This window comes from Henckelia pumila, chromosome 3 (genome assembly GCF_033568475.1).
Source record: "Henckelia pumila isolate YLH828 chromosome 3, ASM3356847v2, whole genome shotgun sequence".
Classification (NCBI taxonomy): domain Eukaryota; kingdom Viridiplantae; phylum Streptophyta; class Magnoliopsida; order Lamiales; family Gesneriaceae; genus Henckelia; species Henckelia pumila.
In genome coordinates, this window is record NC_133122.1 from 97,185,421 (window position 1) to 97,210,353 (window position 24,933).

Here is a 24,933-nt window from a genome sequence, read left to right on the forward strand (position 1 = left end):
GAGTAAAATATTTAAATAACAAGCAGAGCGATTAAAAATAATTTAAACAAACTAGACTAACGTTTAAAAAAAACAATTTAAATAAATACAAAAGCAGAAATAAAAACCTTTAAAATGATTTGGAAAATTAAAAGCATTTAAAATAAATAAGCTAGACATTTAAAATAATTTAAAATAACTAACCGCTAAACCAGGCTATTTAAAATAAATAAATAAGGTTGACAACTAAAAATCATTTAAACAAATAAGCTAAACAGTTAAAATAATTTGAACGAATAAACTAAACAATTAAAATCAAAAATCATTTAAATAGGCAAAAACCTTAAACCTTTAAAATCTTTAAAACAATTAAATTGCACAATAAAATCATTTGAATAAATAAGTAATATTTTATTAACACATAATTCAAATAAAGAATTTAAATCAAATAAACTTAAAAATAAAAATCCTAATATTTATTAAATTAAATGCATGCGATTTAGTAGATTGGATTTTAGGTGCTACACTTCTCCTGCCAAGAGAACCAATAGAAGCCAGAATACTTGCTAGAATCGAAATGAAGTACAAAAAATGTCTTGGTACTTCCAAGTCTGAGGATATCTTCACATCCTAAGGTGTTATCCTACTGATGCTTATGAAGGAGCTACAAACTATAAACAAGATCTCCTCTTCTCTAGAATTTTTGGAGACAACTGAGGGTGAACTAGGCGTCTGGATGAGCTTTTAGAAGATGACAGTTGAATGGAAAATATACATTAATGTAAAATATCAGTTATGAGTAAAATCTATTTCAAATTCATTATGTTGTTCATTTTATTTTAGTCCATGCGAACCATAATTTTAATATCAGCTGATGACTAAATTTCAATATAGCATATCAAGATAGGCTAAAAACAGCAATGCTTAAAATAAAAGATAAGGATAAGAAGGTTTAGTTATGAGTCGTGGTATTTGATCCGTTGAAGTGTGCTCCAGTTGATGTTTTGTTTGATGTTTATCATAAACTGTTTCTCTTTAGTATCGATTGGTGTTCTCCCTTAAAAGGTAATGTGAAACGACCACTAGCTCTACTTTAATTAATAATCAAATAAAATACGAATTTTTCAAAAAATTTGGCATGACCTATCTATTTATATTAAAACCCACCTGTCACATACAGCCAACTAAAAATACAACCAACATCACAGATAAACTAGACCGGGAAAAATGAAAGAGAACCTAGGGGAAAAGGTTCGACATCACAAACATCCAAAATTTAATAATTTAATCCTTACAGACCAAGAAACAAATCTTAAAAATCATTACATTTACATTAACCAAATAAACAAAATTAATACTTAATAACATTTAAATTCGAGGAAAATCTGCGGAAGACTAGCATAGGTCGGAGGGATGAGTCGTGCCCGCATCGCAGTCCACTCGAGAGTTATGCCCCTCGATCTCAACAAAATTCTAACATGCACCAAGCATAGTAGTGAGCCTAAAAGCCCAACAAGATTGTACTAAAAATTACGAGGGTTAAAAATACATGCATCATACTAAAAATAATAATAATTATACGATGAATTCTCGCGAAAGTAACACAACACATGCCCTAAGTAGAACCTTCACAATATGCAATAAAAAACATAACATTCATGAACATTTCTTTTTTAAATTTAGATCCTCTATTGTGACTATGGTTTTGATCAATCAATGGCTACAGTACTATGCCGGCAAGGATGCCAAGATCTCTCCCGTTGCCACATTTCCCATTTTCCTCTGATTGGTAGGGGAGCCGAGATGATTTTCGGTCGCACACTACACGTCTAATTTTGGCAAGTGAGCCAGGGCATCCTCCGATCGACATTGCACGTTTAAGTCACAACCAAATCACCTAATTCATTAAATTTACATTTAATTTTACCTTTTCACATTTAAATTTTCATCTTTTCACCTTTTCATCTTTTCATAATTATACTTCAGGACTAAAATAAGAATAATTTGAAGTCAACTCACGCGAAGGATAAGGGCGTTGAATGAATGAAATGACACGATTCAAAAGGATGATATAAATTTTGAATTAATTGATGCATGACGTATAAGTGGCCACCCTTAGGCTTATAGACCTTTCTAGCATCATTTAGACTTATCCCCAAAAAGGTCATCTCGGGCGTTCGGCCCGTACGGCCCATAACCTAGCCCATTCTTATCCAAAAGGCCTTCCGTTCAAACCAACACCTCAAACACATCTTAAAACACACCTAGGATCATTAGTAATCCTTTAATGACAACCCAAACATCCCGGTCAATTTGTTTTCCCGGACACCCCCTAAATTTTGGAAAAATCTGCTCATGACACTTCAACTTAAAACACCCCTTTCCTACTCGAATCTTATCTGAATTAAGCCCAATTTGAACCGACACAACCCCAACATCACACACAATCAGAGAAGCTAGGGTAGACCATGTCCAGACCTAAAAACTTCCACGACCAGATCCCATTTCCTTGAGGCGAGCCGCATGGACTAGAAAATTCTGTTTTGGCTCTCCTATTTCTAAGGCTTTCCAAACCCCTTCCTCATGGACTACCAGACCAAGAATCTATCCAAGCACACTCTAAGACTCTCTAAATGACCAGCAAGACCCCTTGAGATAGTCACTTGTCCGGTGCTAGCTCAAGTCGAATGTTTGACCCTATACGATCTCACCCGGCTTCCTCAAACACTACAAACCAACACCCCATCCAGAATCCTCCAAGTCCAGCGCCCATCATCCATTTAACACACTTTCAAGATCACATTTACATCCTAATAACACATCTTAGGAAGCCCCTTAACCTCTTCATCCATTTCATCAAAATTTTGATTTCAAACGCCCAAGACTCAAGCCAAATTTGCAACTTTTCAACACATAAAAATTAAAAGGCTAGCATATCACAATATATAATTCATAACCACCATTATAACATGCATTGGATCGAATTTGTACTTGTACATTCTTATTTTTCTTTCAAATTACCAAATATTTTCAATTAGAAGCAAGTTTTCAATCCAATTCAATCCATAAAACATTCTAGCAATGAAAATATGCATAAATTTCAAAATCATTCCTACTCTACTGATTTTTCGAACCAAATTCACCACATATGCATAAAATAATTTGAAAATTTCGAAATCAAAGAGAAAAAACGAAGAAAAACATATATATTCTATGTTTGGGTTTAAAAAAGGGAGTAAAAACTTGCCTAGTCTAGCAACCCAAAAGGAAAAGGAAACGACCAAGGGGAGGGCTGAAGACTTCGACCAGCTGTTGAAATTATCTTTCTAAGTGGACCTCGGGGCGGCACGGCGGCGGCTTGGTGGCTGGGATGGGCGGCCTAAGAGAATGGAAGGAGAAATGGAAGAAGTCGAGGGCTTTACTTGGGGAGAAAGTGATGGGCGGCTGAAGCTTGAGAGTTAGTAGAGTTATTTGTGTTGTGTGTAATATTTGAAGTGTAATGTATGTATAGGTATTAGTGTGTGTATGTGTATGTATAGGTAGATGGTGTGAGTGTAGGATAGATGTAAAAGTGTTACTACACTTATAAAAGTGTTATTTTCACTATTAGAAATTTAGGCTTAGGATTTTTTACTCATTTTAAATTTCTAAGTTTAAAATACTTAATTTAAATATTAATAATAGAATTTTACTAGTCAGGGTCCAAAAAGGCTAATTTTAAGAAATATCGAGAATTACGCGCAAGAATGCACTTACGCGATTTTTGTCACCCGGAATTTTAAAAATAAAATTTTCTTTTTTTATTTTCTTTAACTATCATAAATTTTAGGTCTCAAAAATTAGAATTTGAGGTTTTTCCACCTTGTCCATCTTTGCTGCGTGCCGGGGCCGAAGGTCACTAAATTCAAGTATCTCAAGAGTAGTTAACTTAATAATTTAAACAAATAAACATTTAAAGAAATTTAAACACTAACTTAAAAATTAAAATCAATACTTTAAATATTTTTATGTCACGACAATAAGTAAAATATTTAAATAATAAAAAGACGATTAAAATAATTTAAACAAGCTAAATGATTGTTTAAAAGTCATTTAAATAAAATACACAAGCGGAGTAAAAACCTTTAAAACGACTTGGACAGTTAAAAGTATTTAAATAAATAAGCTAAAAATTTAAAATAATTTAAAATAACTAATCGCCAAACTTAATTTATTTAAAATAAATAAGTTGGACAATAAATATTTAAATAAATAAGCTAAACAATTAAAATTATTTAAATAATTATCCAATAAACTCAAGTCATTTTAAATAAATAAGTGGAGCAGTTAATATCATTTAGATGAATAAACTAAATAATTAAAATAATGTAACTAAGCAAGATTAAACCTTTAAAATATTTAAAACAATTAAGTTTCATAATAAAAATCATTTTGACAAATAAACTTAAACAATTAAAAGCATTAATTAAATAGTTATTACAATAAAATCATTGAATAAATAATTATTATTTTATTAACAAATAATTCAGATAAATAATTTTTAACCGATTAAACTTAAAAATAATAATCATAATATTTATTTAATTTAATCCATGTGATTTAGTAGATTGGATTTTAGGTGCTACATTATGTCTCACAAGATTCTAATTGTGAGAGATGGACTGGAATGCGTCATCTTTCTGGGCTGGATAATCAGTTAGAGTGTCAAAATGCTACTGAAGTTCCCCCTTCATTAGTTTTCCCTCAAACTGATTTTCCTTCGATTTGTTTAGCTTGCGAGGTTTTGATAAGCTAATCATTCTCGTTAATCTAGTTGAGTGATTTTTTCTTTAAAATAGAGTGAAGTATCAGTTTGTCTCTTCAGTAGATCGATGTATTCCTGCCAAACTGATTATTATTTTTAATTCTTTAGTTCTTGTCAGCTGCAAGTACTAAATCAAACTAGACTATGGTAGCCCAAGTATTTGTGAGCCCTTAGTGGATTAGTTCCTTAGGAATCCATACTTGGATCAACCTAACTGGTCGACCACTGACAATTTTCCATTTGGGTTGTGAATAAACAAGTGCATGTGAATGATGCATTTGTGTGCGTGCTTGATATGATTGTGGTGTAGTGTGTGATTTCGTCCTTCATACAACTTGATCTAGTCTGTATCTTCTTTGAACCGATCTTTCATAGAGTATGTGGTTGTGTTTTCCATTCATTGAGATGTGTTTGACTCGACAGGTTTCATAGTCTTGTCTTGCACAAGAGCTCTGTGGTACATATCCAATTCCAAACTTCCGATCGTTGTTCTTAAATTCCACAGATTTGTCATCTTGCAGATTGTGATTACTTTGTTCATGTACAAAACTAGGTTTAACAAATTGAATGTATTTGCCTTTCCACATATCTAGTTTGGTTGAGTGCTTGACTCAGTAATGCAGTCATTATTAATAAAGTCGAGACCAGTCTGATCTCCAACAGGCTTTTGTGACTCCTGCATCTCAATTAGCATAACTGAAGAATTATTTCAAGTTTGATTCAGTTCAGTTAGCCTCAGATTTTTTTATTTTAACTGCTGACTTTCAACTTGTAGCTTGCAATTTTCAGTCTTGAGCTTACCACTCTCTGCCTTTAGACTGATATTCTCAACTAAATGTTCCCAACCGAGCTCATTTTAGGTGTCAAGAAGATCATTTTGTTTTGCTTTGACTTCCTCAAATTCTAAGAACAGTCTTTGGTTCACATCAGTCATTTCGTTTAGTTCATTGAATAACTCTTCTTATGTAAAATAATTTGAGTTAAAGTCAAATATATGTCCACTAGGTGAAGGCTGGTTGAATGTTTGTTCATTGATGAAAGATTGATCATCATGAGCCATAAAACAACTGTCTTTATCTTCATCAATGAAGCTTTAGGATCTATCTAAGAAACAGGGTTCTTCAATAGGTTTAATCAATGGACTCCTGCTCTCCTCAGTATTTATCTCCTCATTGCCTAGCTTCATAAACTGCTGCCAAATATTCTTAGTCGTAGAACATGTCTCAACATTCTTGGCAGTTCAGTTTTCCACAGTGGTGTACCAAAAGCTCTTGGTGATCTCACTCAAAGTAGCCATTTGAAATATGATCAGAGATGAGAAGGGACCTGATAACACTTGTTATGATCGGGTAGTAGGGGTGTGATCTTCCTAAACTTATCTACTGCAGCAGTTGACCACTAACGATGCTAAACCGAGTTCAATTGAGGTTGTTCAACTGAACTACTTCCTTTCTCGTATGATGATTTTAGAGAGCCAATCCGGATCCGCTATTAATCAGAACTAATTAAGCATGCAATTAACTTAAGCAAATCAAATTAGAGATTAACAGAGGAAAATAATAAAATCCCAAATACACCACCGTCGGCGGAATACAATCGACACTAAAACCATAAAATTAGTATAATAAAACCAAATCTAAAGGAGTATCAGATCCCTAACAACTAAAGAAAAATCACTGCAACCCTAGACCCCGGTCTCCACTCTCTCGCGATCCTCCGGCGTCGCCCAGTCTGAGACCTGCTCTATCAAATAGGGTGTCCAGAAAATATAAAAATATTGGACGTGAGTGACAACGCTCAATACGAAAGCATAGATATAAAAACAAATATGATTCATACAAATACTGGTTTAAAACAGTTTGCTCAGGGGCGCCAATCGAATATGCAGTGACTGAAGCCACTCTGCAGGGTACATCCACATACTCGCCCTATCACTGTAGCGTCAGTCCTCACCGTCGCAGCGTCTCCCGGTGATAGAAAAAATATAAAAAATATAGGGCTGAGCCTCCTTACCGATATGACTCATCTCTAAGGAGATACGAGTCCAATATGATCATGCATGTGCAAAAGACAGTAAAACATGGCACATAAAATGCAATATATTAGTGTATATATCATGTCGGCTATCTCGGTCAGTACTTACGTACCTCAATACCAGAATCTCTAAGACCACAAGTCTAGATCCAAGCCTACAAGCCAATATTATCCATATCACTATTACTGTTATAAAAGCCTTAACTAGACTATTAAATACTCTCTAAGTCTACTAGGAATCCAAAGTTATACATGTGTCCGTTGTCAGCCCTTTGCTGTCAAAAGTCCCAACTCTTGTGTTCAGTTTACGTCTTCAGTTTGATCCATTTTCTTCAATTGAAGCTTTTGATTGAATATAGATGCGTAGAGTTGTTGCATGCAAGTTTCTCTGTCTCTATGTATGAATATGCGCGACTCTATTACTTGTTTTTGTTCTTCATCTCCTTTATATAGGCACTGATTATAACGACGCTTTCAATTTAAATTGTATTCGTACTGCAACATCTTACTATTCTGTTATGTAGGAACATTGTGGCTCTACAGCTTTGCGGCGTCAGCTATGTACGGAAAACTTTATCCGCAAGAGGTAGACAGATGTTGTGGGTTCAGTCTTAGTCATGGTAGACTGTTTCAGTTTAGTTCCCTAAACTAAATGAAGTTTGGTTAATAAACTCAATCTAGTTTGTTTTGACCAATTGATGACTTCAGTTTGGCTCTGGTCAAATTCAACTCAGTTTAGGTAGCACTTCATTCTGGGGGTGAGTGTGTCCAGTTTACGTCATCAGTTTGGCTCGTGGACAAAAATAGTTTACCTAGAGAATTTACTTATTCTTTTGGCAATACCGAAACCTTGAAATTTTCCAACAACTTGAAATCCAAGGAAATAATTTAACTCACCTACCATGCTTATCTCAAATGTAGAAGACATGCACTCAAGAAAATAATCCACATGCTTCTTAGACGAAGCACCAAAGATTATGCCATCTACATAGATTTGACAGACAAGTATTTCACCTTTAGATTTTTGAATGAAAAGAGTTTTGTCTACCTCACCTCTTTTGAAACCAATATTGAGGCAGTATTCGGTAAACCTATAATATCATGCATGAGGTTCTTACTTCAATACATAAGTGTTTTATTCAATTTGTAGACATGATCCAAGTGTTGTGGTTCTTCAAATCCCTTGGGTTATATCACATACACTTCTTCACTCAAAAGTATATTTAAAAAGGAATTTTTGACATCCATCTAGTACAGTTTTATTCTCATATGACATGCAATTGCTAGCAATAGTCGGACAGACTCAATACGGGCAACAGGATTTAAGGTTTCATCAAAATCAACCCCCCTCAACCTGTGTATACCCTTGAACTAAAACCCTCGCTTTGTTCATCACGATGTTTCCTGTTTCATCAGTTTTATTTTTGAAAATCCATTTTGTACCAATTATGTTACTGTGACCAGGAGGTGGTACTAAATACCAAACATCATTTCAGACAAACTATTGAAGCTCATCATGCATAGCATTGACCCAAAATTCATCTTTTAATGCTTCATCCACATTTTTTGGTATAATATTGGAAATAAAACACGAATGTCTTACCTGAAAGTATGCGGAACTCATGCACACTAACTCAATCATTATCCACCTTCTATTTTCTTCTGGTTTGCATGTTTCCATGTTCATCTCCAATGATTTGTGATGATGGATGGTTATTTTGAATTTTACTTGGAATATTATTTCCATCATTGTTCACTCCACCATCACCATCCTTTGAGGCATGTTGATCACTATCTTGTTCCGTCAGATGTCGTGTTAGTCTAGGTGTTGGGCTTGGTGCGACTACACTTGGGACAACACCTGGGTTCTCTTGAGGTGTGGTGAATTCCAGCAAATCATCAATCTCATCCTCAACTATTTTTCCTTTTAGATCTGAAAAATCATCAAACATAGCATTAATTGATTTCATAATCGTTCTAGTTCTTAAGTTAAATATCCGATAGACACGACTATTTGAAGCATATCCAAAGAACAAACACTTATCACTCTTGGAATCAAATTTAGCTAGGTGATCTCTATCATTCAAAATGTAGCATATGCACCCAAAAATATGAAAGTATTTAAGGTTAGGCCTCTTTCCTATGAGAATCTCATAGGATGTCATAGTAGAACATTTCCTTAAATACACTCGGTTTGAGATATGGAATGATGTGTTTAAAGCCTCTGCCCAAAACCATTTTAAGATATTTTTCGAACTCAGCATCACCCTAGCCATTTCTTGTAAAGTTTTGTTCTTACGTTCGGCTATGCCATTTTTTGGGGTTGATTTTGGGGCAGAAAACTCATGTGAAACACTTTTTTTCACAGAATCTAGTAAACAAAAAAGTTTTGAAATTCCTTATAATGGTCAGTCGTTATTCTGGCTACCTTAAAATTATGCAAGTTAGTAACTCTTATAACCAAACTTACGAGAGAAATAATCAACACACACACACAAAGGAGTAATTCTTACCTTTGGATATTTCAGCTCCCATAAGATCCATTAAATCCATGTGTAAGAGTTCAAGATAGCATGTTGTCCTAAAGTGTTGCAACACTAGGTGTGACACGTAAGTTTTTTTTTTTTATCTTTTTTGCACGCTCCACAAACATAAGGGACACATGAATTTAGTTTTGTAATACCTCAAACATCATCAAACTGACTCAATTTCTTCAGTGTTTTAAAGTTAGTATGTCCTAACTTTTGATGCCACAAATACAAATCATCCACTTTTGTGTATTTGCAAGAATTTCCTCCCCTAGATGATATCAGTTGTCCGTTGATCTAGTAGTACCTATCAAAACACATGATTTAGTATAATAAAAAACTTCACATAAATTTTTACCAAATTTGACATAAATATCTTCATCGTATAGTTGGCTAATGCTTATCAAGTTTGCATTTAATCCCTCAGCATGTAGCATAATGCGAAACTTGGGAATTCCTTCCACATTCAAAGTACCCTTTCCAACAATTTTGCCTTTGGCTCCACCTCCATACGTCACTTTTTTACTTTCTTGTTCAACATAGTCCGTGAGATATTTCTTTGAACCTGTCATGTAACGTGATCTTCCACTATCAAAATACCAATTTCCTGAAATTTTAGTTTTCAAGGAAGTATAAACTACATTACAGTGATTTTAACTTTTGGTACCCAAACCTTTTTCAACATAGGACTTTTCTTGGAGGTGTTGCGCTAGGTGTTAGGAAACACTGGTGGCAACATTTGGTTTGCATTCCAGCAAATATAGTCATACCTGAGTTTAAAGCAGTAGAGTTTGATATGACCTGGTTTGTGACAGTAATGACACACAAAGTGGTGTTCTTCTGATTCGGCCTTTTTGCAAAAACTGGTACTTTTGATGGAAGATGGTTGGCCTTGGGAAACACTTTTGGTGCCTTTGAAGAATGGTTTCTCTCTTTAATGAAGACAGTTGGTTTTGATGACTCACCAACTTCAAACATACTGTTTCTAAATCCTAGAAATTTCTTGTCATCTTTCCCATCATAAGAATAGAATCAAGCCTATTTTTGCTTGAGTTATACCTTGCAAGAGTAGCGGTTGCATTGCCAAGTCCATCCTTGATCTTATACAATTCCAGATCCTTGCTGCTTAAAGTCACTTCCAATTTAGCAACATCAGCCTTTAATTCAGTATTTTTCTTCAAGAAAGAAGTATTTAGCTTATTTCTTGTGAACCAGTCAGCATATAGCTAGCTCTTCATACATTTTTTGAACATTTTCCAGGGACATTCCATCTCATCAGCTACTTGATCATTTGAATTTTCAGGTATAGAGGCATTCATGTGCATCAAATTTTGACTGGTGTTGTGGTCAGGTGTTGCAACACCTAGAGGATTAACTTGCATCCACTTTTTTTCTTTCATCGGCACGTTTAGGGCAGTGTGGCTTTCTTCCTCACTAAGCTCTTGATCTTCTTCAAAATCATTATCACTCAGTGAAGTGTTCATACTTTTACGAAGCCTATTAGCACATTCATTAGCATAGTGGTCATACCCTTGACATTCATGACACTGCACAGTGTCAATTCTTTTGGCTATTTGTTGATTTCTCCTTTCCATCTTGGGTCGTGATTGTCCTTTTATTATTTGATTTCTTTTTCTCAGGCTCGCCAATCCTCGACGGTTTTTTGGGAGTGGGGATGATTGGAAATTTTGATTTATGTCCATTTTCTTTGTGTCCCTCATTCTTTTCATGTAGTCTCCAAACTTATTAGTAACCAAGGAAATAGACTCATCTTTCAAGTCTGATTCATTGACATCGAGACATTCATTAGAGATAGATTCTCTGATACTGGTTGCCTCAGTTTGAATTTCTCGTAGGTGATGCTCATATTCATCTATGGTTTCACTTTCTTCCATCCTCGAGCTCTCGAACTTTGTTGTGAGCATCCTTAGTCTGGTCCTGCGCACACTTTCCGTCCCTTCACAGTGCAATTGAAGTTTTTCCCATGCCTGTTTAGCACAAATGCAGTTGGTGATTAATCCAAGCATGTTAGTATCCACAGATGTAAATATAGCATTTAGAGCTTTTCTATTAAGATTGGAATTTTGTATTTCATCTGCAGTCCACTCAGTCGGGTTTGATGACGAAATCACCATCTGCATCCATCTTCTGTGGTGGTTTCCAACCGTTTAAAATACATTGCCATGCTCTTTCATCAATAGATTTGATGTAGACTCGCATTATAACTTTTCAAAGTGCGTAGTTGGATCCATCCAATGTTGGTGGTCGTTTTTTCTATGCCGAGATATGGAATGTCCATGATAGATCCCTGTCAATCACAAACAGAATCTCACTTAGTGTCGTCAAGTGCTGAATTTGATACTATTTGAAAGGATTTGATGTCTTGACAGGAATAATCAGTAATATAAATTTAGAGTATGTGTTGTCTTATCGTGTTGTCAACACCTAGGACAACATGCAGCAGAATAAAAACGTGATTAAAACTATGCAGTATGCAAACACTCATAAATATTTATGCACAAGTAACTAGTGCTTGTGTGATGCCTCATGAAAAAATAATCACAAAAAAAATATTCAGTTTAAAAAAAATCAATACTAGTTACTTTCTATGATAAATTATTTTTCTCAATAGAATGAGAAAATAAATAACACTCTAAAAATAAATAACAATAAACCAATAAACTCAATAGAGCGTTAATCTCGCGTGCCAAAAACTCAAAGTAAACAAAGAACCACTCTCGAACAACACTTCACTAGTGTAGTCTTCAAGTATTTCCAACACCCTCATGGCAATACGATAAATCATGCCAACAACTTGGCCGGAAATTACTTCAGAAATTCTTCAGTTTTCAACGTTCAAAGCTTCTGGATTTTCTGCAGTAATTGTCTTTATCTCTCTCTTGTTTCTTTTCATCCGCTATAATATCGCTTAATATGTATACTTGATGTGTTTGAGAACTTTCCATAAATAAGTTCCTACATAAGATGGAAACAATACTACATTAGGATTCACACAATATATTATTACTTGGTTTATCCAACTCTTAGAAAGAAAAAACAATCAAACAAAATTTGATCGTGATAGTGTTATTTAGGAAAGAATCTTGCAAGGAATACACATTCCTTTTATATCTCAATGACAAGATCTTTCCATCAATGGATTCATGATAATTTTGTAATTTCAAAGATAACATATAACCGTATAAATATATATAACATAGATTGCATGCATGCACATAGACTTGTTAAAGTAAATATATATATATGGGCATAATGTTATTTGTGTACACAATTCATTTTCCTTGATTTCTTATTATGTTAGTTACGATGAGAAGAGAGCATACGGGCAATCTAAATTAGCCAACATCCTCCATGCCAACGAGCTCTCTCAACGCTTAAAGGTACCCTATCCTCGATGTCGTGATAGTTTTTAAAGCTCGCGATGGCTTAAAATGCTTAAACAAGAAACATTGAGGACCAAAATTGTATGTTGTTTAAGTTTCTCTTGTTATTTTTCGGATACAATGCCTTTATATATATGCAGGCGGAGGGGGCGAATATCACCATTAACTCAGTGCATCCAGGCTTGATAATGACTAATCTCTTCAAGCATTCGGGTGTTTGCATGAGTATGACCTCTACAAACTCATAAAATTTTATGGATTTTATCTGTTTTGTTTTCATGCATTTACCAACCCTTTTTTCAGAAATTTTTAGGTTCGTTTGTTGCTTTATGTGGAAGAACATCGCTCAGGTAACATCTTCAAACAATATTGATACTGAAAAAATAAAAAAACTAAATCAACATTGTGTAGCGTTAAAAAAATCGTCTTGTAAGTTGACCTAGATCGGATTTTTGTCCTCTAATTTATCAAATTAAATGTGGTCTCTATAATAAATTGGTTATTTTGTGTTTTGGTTCTTTTTACCATCTTAATGATGACGTAAGTGACTTACATAAGCTCCAGATGTTGATATATACTTTGGAAGAAAAATGGTTTTAAAAAAAACACGAAACAAAATAACATATTATTTCACAAACATCAAATTTTAATTAATTAGGGAACCAAAAGTCTATATAAGCCAACTTAAAAAATTAGAGATTACAATAACTCGTTGCACTAATTATATTTCTAGACTAACTCGAACACGATGATAAAAATATATATTATAATGTAAATAATATTCGTTTTGGTAATGCACAGGGCGCGGCCACAACGTGCTATGTCGCGCTTCACCCGAGTTTGAAAGGCATATCGGGGAAGTATTTCATGGATTGCAATGAGTTCAAGCCCAACAGGTTCGCAAGAAACCAACTTCTAGCCAAGAATATGTGGGATTTCAGTGAGAATTTGACGAATCCCGCTCAAAATTGATTTCATTTTTAATTTCCATTGCTCAACGATCTGATTCTCATGGACTCAAAATTGATTACATTTTTTATAATCCCTGAGGAGGTTTGTTACCTTCATATATATTATTGAAACATTATTATATTTATATAAGTTGAAATTTACCATAATTTATTATTGAAATTACATAAGTTTATATATATTGAATTTGAATCCACTTAAATTTTGTTCAACCAAGCACAAACATGTATTTGAGTTACAAAATATACCCAAGGTAAAACTCATCACATTTTTAAAAAAGAAAAAATTGAGAGTAACGTAACTCATCACGTTGATTGCATTAAAGTCCGGCCAAAACCAACTCTGAACATATATTATAAGTTCTTGAAAACTCCATGTCCACCTCGAGCCAAGAGTGGATGACCAGGACAACCTCCAGGAGACGCCGCCGCTTCCAAATGATGGTCTACGATCACGACTATGAACTCCCCGTCCCGATACGCCCATACACCTTATCAGATAAAATGGAATGGTCTACGATCACGACTAAGAACTCCCCGTCCCGATACGCCCATACACCTTATCAGATAAAAGGGAATGGTCTACGATCACGACTAAGAACTCCCCGTCCCGATACGCCCATACACCTTATCAGATAAAAGGCGGCGGTACATTACCAGTCATAGTGACACTGTGATGTAGACTGTAATTTTTTTTTTAGTACATAGATCGTAAAAAAAATTTCATATGCACTGTTTCAACTTCTTTTTTGTTTTTTTTTTAGTAGATAGATTGTAAAACATTTTTACTAATAATGTTATCAATTGAATCAAAATAAATGAAGTTTTTATTTTGAGTTCAAAAAAGCTATATAACTTTTGGAACTTCTAATTTACCTGACTATCGATTCCTCTTGGTATTTAAAATTAATTATTGTGAGCATTGTAGGAATAGAGATAAGAGGAAATTAGATAGACCAAATTGTTAATCAGATAAATCCCATCATAAGATATTGAATCCGGATTACTGAACAAAGTGTTTTAATTTGAATATATTGAGAACCAAAACCATATGGCTTTTTAAAATGCAAGTCGGGCTACAAGTTGAATAAGATGTGCATTTATTTAATGATCTAAATTGCAAATTTGAGATTAGTAGTGTCAATTATACAAGAGCTAACATTTCTGTATTGCCTCTTTTATGTATAATAAAAAAAACCGCTCGAGTGGCAAACAGAAGAAAGTTAAATACCTGACTCTCAAAAATCGTCCAGAGAATGCTGACTGGAAAACTCAAGAACTCAGCGATCACCTCGAGCCCTGGTGGATGACCAAGACTGCCTCAAGGAACTACCAACACCTCCAAGGGGCGATCTCCTGTCATCCTGCCACCTGTCACTTTGCTGAGGAGGACGATTGTCCATTCTGCTTCCACTAGACCATTTATCAGCAGTTGGAGGGGCCTGGCCACCACCACCACCCTCGGCAGCCATTTTTCTGAACCTGGGCACATATTTACCAGGTGATGGTGCAGCATCAACAGCAACGGGGACAGCAGGTGTTGCGTCTGCCGGATGGGTTAAGGCAGAAGTCTCGGTTTTCGAGAACACAGAGGATGATCTTCCCAGGAGCTCCTCTCTCCGCTTCATTTCTTTTTCTTCCAACTCCAGCTCCCGCTGCCTCTGCTTTTCCGCTATTTCATCCAGCTTAGCCTTTCGCTCAGCATCCTCTTTCTTGCGCCGCTCCATCTCTGCAGATAAGTGCCGTGAAGGCAAGAATTGCATTATAAACAACTAATTCTTTGGATGACCAAAAAATCATGACTATCTATCAAGATATGCCATCTGTTTCAAACTCAAAGCTTTGCTTAGGAGCACCAAAATAGAGTGAAACGAAAATATTCGGAAGTTAAAAAAAGGTTTTGCATGGGAGTTTGTTAAGTAATAGAAAGGTAAGTACAGGGGGGGAAATCTTTCTCCTCCACGACCAAAATATTGGGGGCAAACACATTGCAGGAATGTTTTTTGTAACAGATATTATAATTGTATTTTCCTCCCACTTCCCTCCTAGCTCCCAAAGAAAAGAAATTTATTTCCTTTCTTCTCTTTCTTCAACTCCCAAGTAAGAGAGTACATCATTTCCCTTCTAGTCCTTCCTCTTTTTTTTTTCTCTTCTTCTTTTCCGTCCCCAACTTCCAAACTAAGCCTTAAGGGAACATTTGACACAAAACAAATACAAAGCTTTGGCAAAGAAATGACATGGTTGGCGTGGCAGTTAAAAGCCTAGATGGTTTGTGCAATTAAAGAATAAGTTGAGAAGTAAAAAGAAACATGATTGGAGAGAGGAAAAAATGGAGTTTGAATGGAAAAAATACCTTCAAACTTCCTCGCTTCCTCCTCTTCACGCAATCTTTTCTGTTTCTCCTCTTCAGATCTCAGAAAATATATCATTTTCCTGTTGGCCTCCCTTTCCTGTTTACGTGACCTGATAATCAGATTTATTCTCTGTTCTTTCTCTTCCTCGAGTCTCTTGTACTCAGCTCTCCTATGGCTAAGCACTTTCTCTTGGAGTATGTGCTGTATTAACGTTAGCAAAACATGGCAGGTGTTTAATCAACTCCATTAACAAAAGAAATGAACACACAGATATTCAAAATCAGTACACAAGCAGCAAATGCAAGTTCTCAACGATCAACTCAAAAACCCTACACAACTTCAAGCTTCAATCCAAAGACAAATCCAACTCGGTCTAATGTTTATGCTAGAGAGTTTTCCTTGGACATTGAAGTTCTTATAACACGGTCTTCTCTAAACTCAAGAGCAATATAAGAGTAAGCAACCCCAAGTTAAAAACCTTTTAAGGCATGTCCCTTTCACTCAGATAACATCTTTTTTTTTGGATAGGAAACAAAACTTTCAGATAACATCTCATAACAGACTAAAATATATGCCTTCTTATAGATCCAACCAATATAATGATGTTACTTCTCATAAGTCATGACTATCGTGATGAAGTCGAACACCAGAAGACCATCACTATATTACCAAAACCAATAATTTTAAATATATATAACTGATATGAGCCACCTTGTTTTCCAACATACGCCCAAGCCTCCTCTTTTCTTCTAGGTCTCCAGTATGCCGCTGTCTGCTTATAGCACTTTCTTGCTGTATCAAAATAGTAATAAAATAATGATTTAATCAACAGATCGCATGTATACAACTAAAGAATTTCATTTTATGGGGCAATGCCACATTTAGTATGCAGTATGCAATAGAAAAGAAGATAAACGATATACATGCAGTTTTAAGTTTAAAAAAAAAGGTCACTCATGCAGACCTGCTGCTCATGTGTGTGCATAGCTTCTTCTTCCACCAATCTGCGTTGGAATGCAGCTTCAATTAGTGGTGCTGCCTCTTCTCTTTTTGCCCTCTCCAAGTGATCCATTGTCTTGGCAAGCTTCTGTGATTTTTTCTCCATTTCCTGCTTCTCCCGGAGTTGCTCACTGTGGGCCAGATCCATCAAAGTCTGCTTGGTAACTTTTTCCTATCAAATTACAGCTGTTAACTAAATAAACATGTCAAAAATAAGAATGAAAAAATCAAACCGAAGAAAAGTTTGACATACTCCCTCTAAAACTGGTTTCTTCCATTTCCTTTTGCCACGTTTTTCAGCTTCCTGCAGCAAAGCTTGCGCCTCCTCAAGCTCACGTTCTTCTCTTTCCCTTAGAATTCTTTGATTTTTCATCTGCTCAAACTCAGTGGCAAGCCTTCTCTGCTCCGCCTCTTCAGTTATTTTTTGCAATTTCTGCTTCTTTGCCTCTTCCTCACGTTCCTAAAAAAGTCCATAAACCAATATTTGCTAAATTAGATCATCTCTTTCAACTAATAAGTACAATCTAAAAGTTGAAAATAACTCATTATCTTCTCAAAGGAAAAAAAGGGCAAACCATCTCCAAAAGTTGTCGTTCTTGTTCTTCTTTGCGTTTTTCAATTATTGACTTGCGTGCAAGAAGTCTTTTGTGTTCTGCTTCGATCACTTCCACTAAATCAGAAAGTCTGTCCTCCAATTTTGAGGTTTTCTTAGCAGGGGGGTAAATCATTACCCTTGCTTTGCTAAGAGATGCTGCAAAGACAGACAGGTGATCTTGTAGGCCCTCCGATTCCAGACTCTGTAGGAAAATCAACTAATTATCTGACTTAAAGGAGAATACAATAAACACATTCGATTGGTTGCCCAATCATAAAGAGGACGATATTAGCAAAATATTATCCTCAGAGCACAAGTATAAAGGGGAAGCCAGCCCAAAGGGATATAGCAGAATCAACAAGGTTGAGATGATTGAAACAACTTTTAAGGGAATTTTTTTTTTAATAGGAAACAACATTATATTATATATATATATAGAATTTAATGTGACATGTACAAAAAAGCAGAGAAGATATCCACACACGGAGCCCACAAAGTCGAGACGATATCAACAGTATTTAAGCTCCAATCTCTGACTAAGTCTAAAACCAAAAACGTGGCAAACTTTTATCAACAATATGAACTTTTAAGGAAATTGATTCTACAAGAAGAAACAATCAAGAGACAAAAGATTTGCTGGAAAAAATATACAAGAATCAACAATGAAATGGTGAACTTACCTTACTACCAAAAGAAATGGCATCCTTCCGATAATCTACTTTCATTGTTAAATAATTTTTCTTGATTGAATCAACAGATATCTTCTCAACGGTAGAAAAATCAAAGAAAGGAATTATTTTTGACAGGTTATCAATACTGATTGTCTGATACACCTGTGAAACCTGGATACACACAAGGTAGAAAGACAAAAGCACGATGTCAAATGAACAAAAATATGGCATCAGTGTTGTATCATGAGAAGCACGGCAACTGGTAGAAAAGCACACCTGCTGCAGCAACCTCAGAGCTGCAAGTTTTTCTAGATAAGGAACATACTGTGACAGCTGTATTTCTGGAACAGAAGCAGCAGCAATCCTACCTCCGAGCTTCGAGATTTTTGTCAACAAGGGCTGTAGTTTCAGGGCCAAGTCTAAAGGGAAAAACTCATGTTCCAAAATTTGGTAAAGATCCTTCACTTCCTGAGTTACGCAGGTCAGCACACCTTTGGACACCTAAAGAAAGGACAAAGGAACGATATTAAGAATGAAGTACCATAAGATGAAACACCAAAAGCAATCTCAATCAATCCAAGAAGGTAAGAGCACAAACTCCTTCACAATTTCATTCATGCAATCATAGGATAGCTGGAATCTAAATGCATGTAGAAAGCAGAAACCAAACATTCATAGACCACAGAAATATCATAAGTGATGGATTTGAAATGATCTAAGATTTTGACTTACCAAATCCATAAGAAGGGAGGACCTGGAAAGCTGAAAAACAAAAAGTTAGCAATCATAAGCTCCAAAAATGCAACTTAAAAACAGGAAGGAGGGCCTCAGCTAAGACTTCATTTACCACTTCTTTGTTCTCAGGCTTGGATTCAACGTCAAATGAAATAAGGTTACCCACTCTCAAACTCCGTTCTTTCTCATTTTCATGCTCCAGATGAGACGCTCCATAGGAACGATCATATGGAGGCACTGAAAGTGCAGCTAAAACAACTGCTGACGCTATCAGTTGCAAATCCTTATGATTTAAGTTCTTGTTAAAGTTTTTCTGAAACAAGAAAAGCTTATACCATGCATAAGCATGGTAAAGATGGCTGGACGACATCCAGAATATCTCTAAAAGCTTTGAATAGTAGATAACCATCAAGGAGGCCTTTGGTTTCTTTTTTACCATGCACATCAATCCATATATATCCTCAATCGAACGAAATGCTTCCTGCATGCCAAAGCAAGAAAACAACTCAAATGCTTTAGAAACAAAGAGAACATATATGGTACTAAACATTGTGTGAGGGGCTGTGGGCATATGAAACGAGTCACCAACTAGGGAACAAACCTGCCAAAGTTCAAGTTCAGTAGCAACTTTCAGCTGCTCAAGTCTGGTGTCAAGATACAACTGCAAGCTTTCTGGAACAGAAAGGTCAGGCCTATCCCTCTGGTCTCTATACTTGTTGAGGTTTGAAAGATGATTCCGTATAATTTCAGACAATCTCCGAAATTCAGTAGTTCTTTTGTATTGCTTGCAGAATTGGAAGGCACGATGTGCAGTCATCTGCAATGAGCAAGCACAAGTCCATGGAATTTTTGAGTCTCTGACAAAGTTTCACACAAAAATTCCAAATTCCGAAGTGTACAATACTACAATGAAAGTAGCACGGACAATTTTAGCAAACTGAAAAATAATAAGATTAAAGTGTAGGCAAGTGTATCAGCACCAGGGTATCTGGTAACTTCAGCATTAAATATCCACAGAGATACTTCCCAGAATACCACGAACAATATGGATATTCTTTATGGTATGTTCAATCTGTAGACAAACCTTTGGGAAGGAACGCATCGAGGTGCCTATGCCCTATAGCTACCAAACAAACAGAAACATGAACATATCTAGTGTCCTACACATTTTAAACCCAGATTGAAATAGTATTAAACCATCAATTTGTTGTACTAACATTCACGTAAGCATTAAGGAGTGAAGAAGGTTTAGAGAAACTACTCCAGGACTGTTACCATAATAGAAAATAAGAAAAACAATACATTTACAGGAGCAGGAGTTGATGGATCAGAATGAATAGAAATAGGGGAAAGACTCACCGCATACAGGGACTCCAACCTTGAGTTGTTTCGTAAAATTTCCAAAACTGTTCTGTATGTCTCCCACAAAAACTTGAACCATGGTGTTACAAGTTCACGATCAGATCTGTCTTTTCCTTTCTCACCACTAACATAGCTCAAAAGAAGATCTTCAGGCCTTTTATCTGCTTCTAAGTCATCTACATCCAGAGCCTCTTCCAAGGCCTGAGCTTGATTACGAGCAAGCTCGGCTTTCTCTGTGGCCATCTGCATGAAATGTTTTATCACCTCCTCCAGTGAAGTAATGTTCACTTGTTGGCAAATACCACGGTACTGAATAAGACCATCTTTAGCATGTCTTCCCCTCCTCATGTCAACACATAGCTCCACGTACTTCAACATGATCTTCTCATGTGTCCTTGTCCACGCTCTGTACCTCCTTGAGGTGATAAAACTATGAAGCGCTTCAAGGGCCTCTTGCTTTTGTCCAACATTGATCAACTCTGCTTCAGCATTAGAGCAATGTACATGTATCAAAACTATGAATTGCGAAAATACATCACCATGTAGAATATGACATAAAATTATGCAGTGTTTGGGATATAGGGCATCTAAATTAGTATATGACATTAAAGGATCAGATTTTTATTAGTAATCCACATCAGGACTCTTAGTATTCCAATTGACAGGACTAGCAGTGTTCTAAATAGAGGCCGAGGCAGCCCTTGGCCGCACCGCTTTTGCCTAAGCCCTAAGGCAGTGAAGCAGGCAGCTGATGGTGATGCAGTAGTGCTGGAGAGGCGGCTGAGGCACGCTTTCAGAAGACAAACAGTCACCAATAAAAAATAGCCAGTTTAGGAAGTCAGAGAAACACAAAAAAAAACCTAGGTGTTTAATATATTATACCATCTCTTTTCAAAATATAAAACCCGACCCAATCACCCACACGTTCTCCTGCCTCTTCTGCTTCAAACCGTCATCGCCGCCGTTCAATAGGCTAGATTATATTGTAGGAAGCTTATTTAAGCATAAACATCATTTAATATATGCATATATTGCATGATTACATATAATTATCTATAAAAAATATTTTTAAAATTAAATTATGCATTTATCAACTCGGCATCAGCATTAGAGCACGTACATGTATCAAAACTATGAATTGCGAAAATACATCACCATGTAGAATATGAAAAATTGAATTATACAGTGTTTGGGATATAGGGCCTCTAAATTAGTGTATACACTATACACAACCAAACAAACAAAACATGAAGAGCAAATGCAGTGTAGATGGTTGCTTCCTTCTGAAACCACTGGGGAAGAAAGATGTTACAGGACAAGATTGATATATTTTATTAAAGATCAGATTTTTATCAGTATTCTATGCAGATGAGAACTCTTAGTATTTTAACTACATCAGGAATCTTAGTGATCCAATTGCATCAGGATTAGCAGTGTTCTAAATAGAGGCCGAGGAGGCCCTCGGCTGCACTGCTTTTGCCCAAGATGGTGAAGCAGGCGGCCGATGGTGATACAGTGCTGGAGAGGCGGCTGAGGTACGGTTTAGGAAGTCGACAAGTCACCAATAAACAAAGCCAGTTTAGGAAGTCGACGAGTCACAAAAAAAAAACCATAGTTCTTTAATATATATCCATCTCTTTACAAAATATAACATCCAACCCAATCACCCACAAGTGCTCCTGCCTCCTTCTGCCTCAAACCACCGCTGTCGTCCACTAGGTTAGATTATATTGTATGACGCTTATTTATACATAAACATCATTTAATTTATGCATAAACATTGCATGAATATATATAATTATCAATAAAAAAAATAGTTTAAAAAAATTCAACCGCCTAAGCGCCGAGGCGGTAGGTGGTCATTAACCGCCCCACGACTGCCTACCGCCATTTAGGCATTTACAGCACTGAGAACAGTATTTTTTAATTATATAATTATATTAGGAGTCTTAATTATAAAGTTAGATAAGGAAAAGGATTAGTAATATTTCAGTTCATATTGTTTTATCTAAATTGATGTGAGTATTTATTGTTTCGTTTGAAACGTCCCTTTCGCTGCACCAAAAGAAATAGCCAATTGCGACTTCTCATTGTTTTAACTTATTTCCATACAAATGACTCATAGCTCATAAGAACATAATTAGCAGACTTCCCAGCATAGAATTAAGAAAATGTAAGCGAAAAGTAAAGTGCAAAACAGACTGATTATTCAAGTAACATTACAATGCAAAATTTAATTATAGACCTACCTTCAGCTCGCTTCAAGGCGTTCTCCGGTCTGGCAAACGTAGCCATTTAAAATTTTGATGCAGATATTTTTGCTGTACAAAACAGAGTATACATTCATAAAAACTTAATCGCAGGAGTAGAATCAACTTTAGTAATTAGTAACCTCAACAAGAGTATGCATTCATCAAAAACTTAGTCGCAGGAGTAGAATCAACTTTAGTAACATGACCACGTGAAGCAAGGAGAACAGATGGTTCAAAACTTATTAAAAGAAACATGAAGACAAGCTGAATGGATTGTTTTAAAATACGGCAAGGAAGGAGATTTTTTTTCAGAGCACATTAAGAAATATAATTACAAGTGTTCAGTACGAAGGAATTTTGCATCAAAATTTGTATCTGAATTGTTTATGTGTTAAAAGAGCCCATACCCCATCTCACGAACTTTCAATAGTTTGAAAACACAAACTCCATCTCGCACGGGAGCGAGACATGCGATTCAACCACCTATGGAGCTCCTCTTACATGCACCCTCACAAACTAATCAGCATCACAGAATTTCCTTAGTTTTACAAAGCAATAATGAACAAATTTTATTTCACGCTTAATACATCAACAAAATAATTTAAAATGTTGATTTTTTTTGTCGACCCATTATATACACTAATCAAACAAACAAAACACTCCAAAATTATAGCCAAACAATGTCACACCAATTTATCATAATATCACCAAAAAGTGCATTCCAAACACAGAGGAAGAGAGTTAGAACAAAATAAAAAAGGATGAACGTGAAATGGAGATTACTGTCGGTTGCAAGCGACGGTGATTGGAGGCAATGGCGGAGGTCGGAGAAGGTGGCGGGGCCGATGGGAAGTGGGGATTTAAGATTTAGGGAGAGGTGGGGTAAAGCCTTGACTTTTGGTAAGTTGAATTTAGGGTAAGCAATAGTGGGCCGTGGCCTGCTAACTGCTAATGGGCCTATTTTTAAATTTCAACGAAACCAAGTAGCCCAGAACAAAAGATTTTAGCTGGAAAATTGTAAAAAGGATATTTAGGGAGAAGGGGGTGAAATCTAGGATTTATTTAACTAAATAACCTTCGTTTGACCATGATTTGGAAATATAACCTTCTCAATTTTTTTTTTTATTTTGTTTTTGCATTTCCTTTGTATTTGAAGTTCATTTTGCAAATTTTTTTTGAAAAAAGGTCATAAATCAAAAAATTTGGTTGACCAAGGTCATTTTTCAAACTCTCCCGTGAAATCTATCATATTTTAAAAAAAAGATTGGATATTTAATTTACATGTTTGCCCTCGTGTTTACTTAATAAAAAATAAAAAAAAAAAGTTTAACAAATTTTAAAAATCAAATTTTCTTTATGTTTGGGTCGACCCAAGTAAGATCTTGGGTCGACCTGCTTGGGGTCGACCCAAGATTGCTCATGCTTGGGTCGACCCAACTTGTGCTGCGGAAAGATGTTTCCGCAGCGCGCTGCGCTCTGTGGAAAACCGTTTCCGCAGCGTGCAAATGCGCGCTGCGGAAAGAAGCATTGCGTGCCACGAAAAAATCATGTTTCATTAAATTTAGGATGCGATACATAAGGGATTATGCTGATTATCAATTCCATAATACATTTTGTTTGTAACACATTTATTTGTATTTTTAACATTTCTGTTTGTAAAAAAAATTAGGCAGTTAAATAATTTTTTCGTTCCTAATTTTACAATTTTGATCAAAATTTACATAATTTTGACATATAATCGTATATTTTGCAACATATTGATCCATTAATTTCACAAGTTTGTTCTATAACCGTACACATTTTAACATATGAATTCATTAATTTCACAAGTTTGACCGATAATTACATACTTTTGACATGTAATTACATAATTTTGTTTAATGTTTATTAACAATTGTACCTTTTTTTAACAATTTTTGCACTAATTTCACGAGTAGGGCTGGGATATCGAGCTAAAATACCGATTTTTTGTGACACCGTACCGAACGTTTTTCGAAATATAGACATTTTTTTGGTATATTGAATTTTTTTTCGGTATCTATATGGTACCAATATGGATTTTTTCCATACCAACATTTCAAAATTTCGATATCGGTACCGGTATGAATTTTTTTCATGCCAATATTTTTTATACGGTATACCGAAAACCCACCCCTATTCATAAGTATATTTTATATTCGTACATATTAAGGTATGAAATCGCAAATTTCACATGCATGTTTTTATCCACTAATGTTGACCGATAATC

General features: G+C 35.5%; 2 protein-coding genes across 3 annotated transcripts in view; one reads left to right on the top strand and one right to left on the bottom strand.

Moving 5' to 3' along the window:
- The window catches only part of LOC140887201 (short-chain dehydrogenase TIC 32 B, chloroplastic-like), a 36,084-nt gene extending 22,359 nt beyond the window's left edge, over positions 1-13,725 (top strand). Inside the window, exons 5-8 of the mRNA XM_073294295.1 lie at positions 12,668-12,746; positions 12,890-12,974; positions 13,053-13,099; positions 13,551-13,725. Coding sequence (XP_073150396.1) covers positions 12,668-12,746; positions 12,890-12,974; positions 13,053-13,099; positions 13,551-13,721 — 382 coding nt within the window. The 3' untranslated portion in view covers positions 13,722-13,725. The remainder of the gene's footprint in view (positions 1-12,667; positions 12,747-12,889; positions 12,975-13,052; positions 13,100-13,550) is intronic.
- A 999-nt stretch (positions 13,726-14,724) lies between these two features.
- LOC140887022 (eukaryotic translation initiation factor 3 subunit A-like) lies at positions 14,725-23,596 on the bottom strand. 2 transcript variants are annotated; one of them, XM_073294019.1, is made up of 14 exons: positions 23,469-23,596; positions 22,683-22,754; positions 20,431-20,912; positions 19,673-19,888; positions 19,184-19,552; positions 19,069-19,098; positions 18,613-18,837; positions 18,346-18,507; positions 17,646-17,867; positions 17,324-17,530; positions 17,036-17,242; positions 16,783-16,863; positions 16,071-16,272; positions 14,725-15,446 (listed from the first exon to the last, which is right to left on the bottom strand). In XM_073294019.1, exons 2-14 carry the CDS (start codon positions 22,726-22,728, stop codon positions 14,998-15,000), a joined length of 2,898 nt encoding a protein of 965 aa, XP_073150120.1. In that variant the 5' UTR covers positions 22,729-22,754; positions 23,469-23,596; the 3' UTR covers positions 14,725-14,997. The 2 variants fall into 2 exon arrangements, with proteins under 2 accessions (XP_073150120.1, XP_073150121.1); XM_073294020.1 differs by lacking the exon at positions 23,469-23,596 and adding an exon at positions 23,093-23,406.
- Between the last annotated feature and the right edge of the window lie 1,337 nt (positions 23,597-24,933).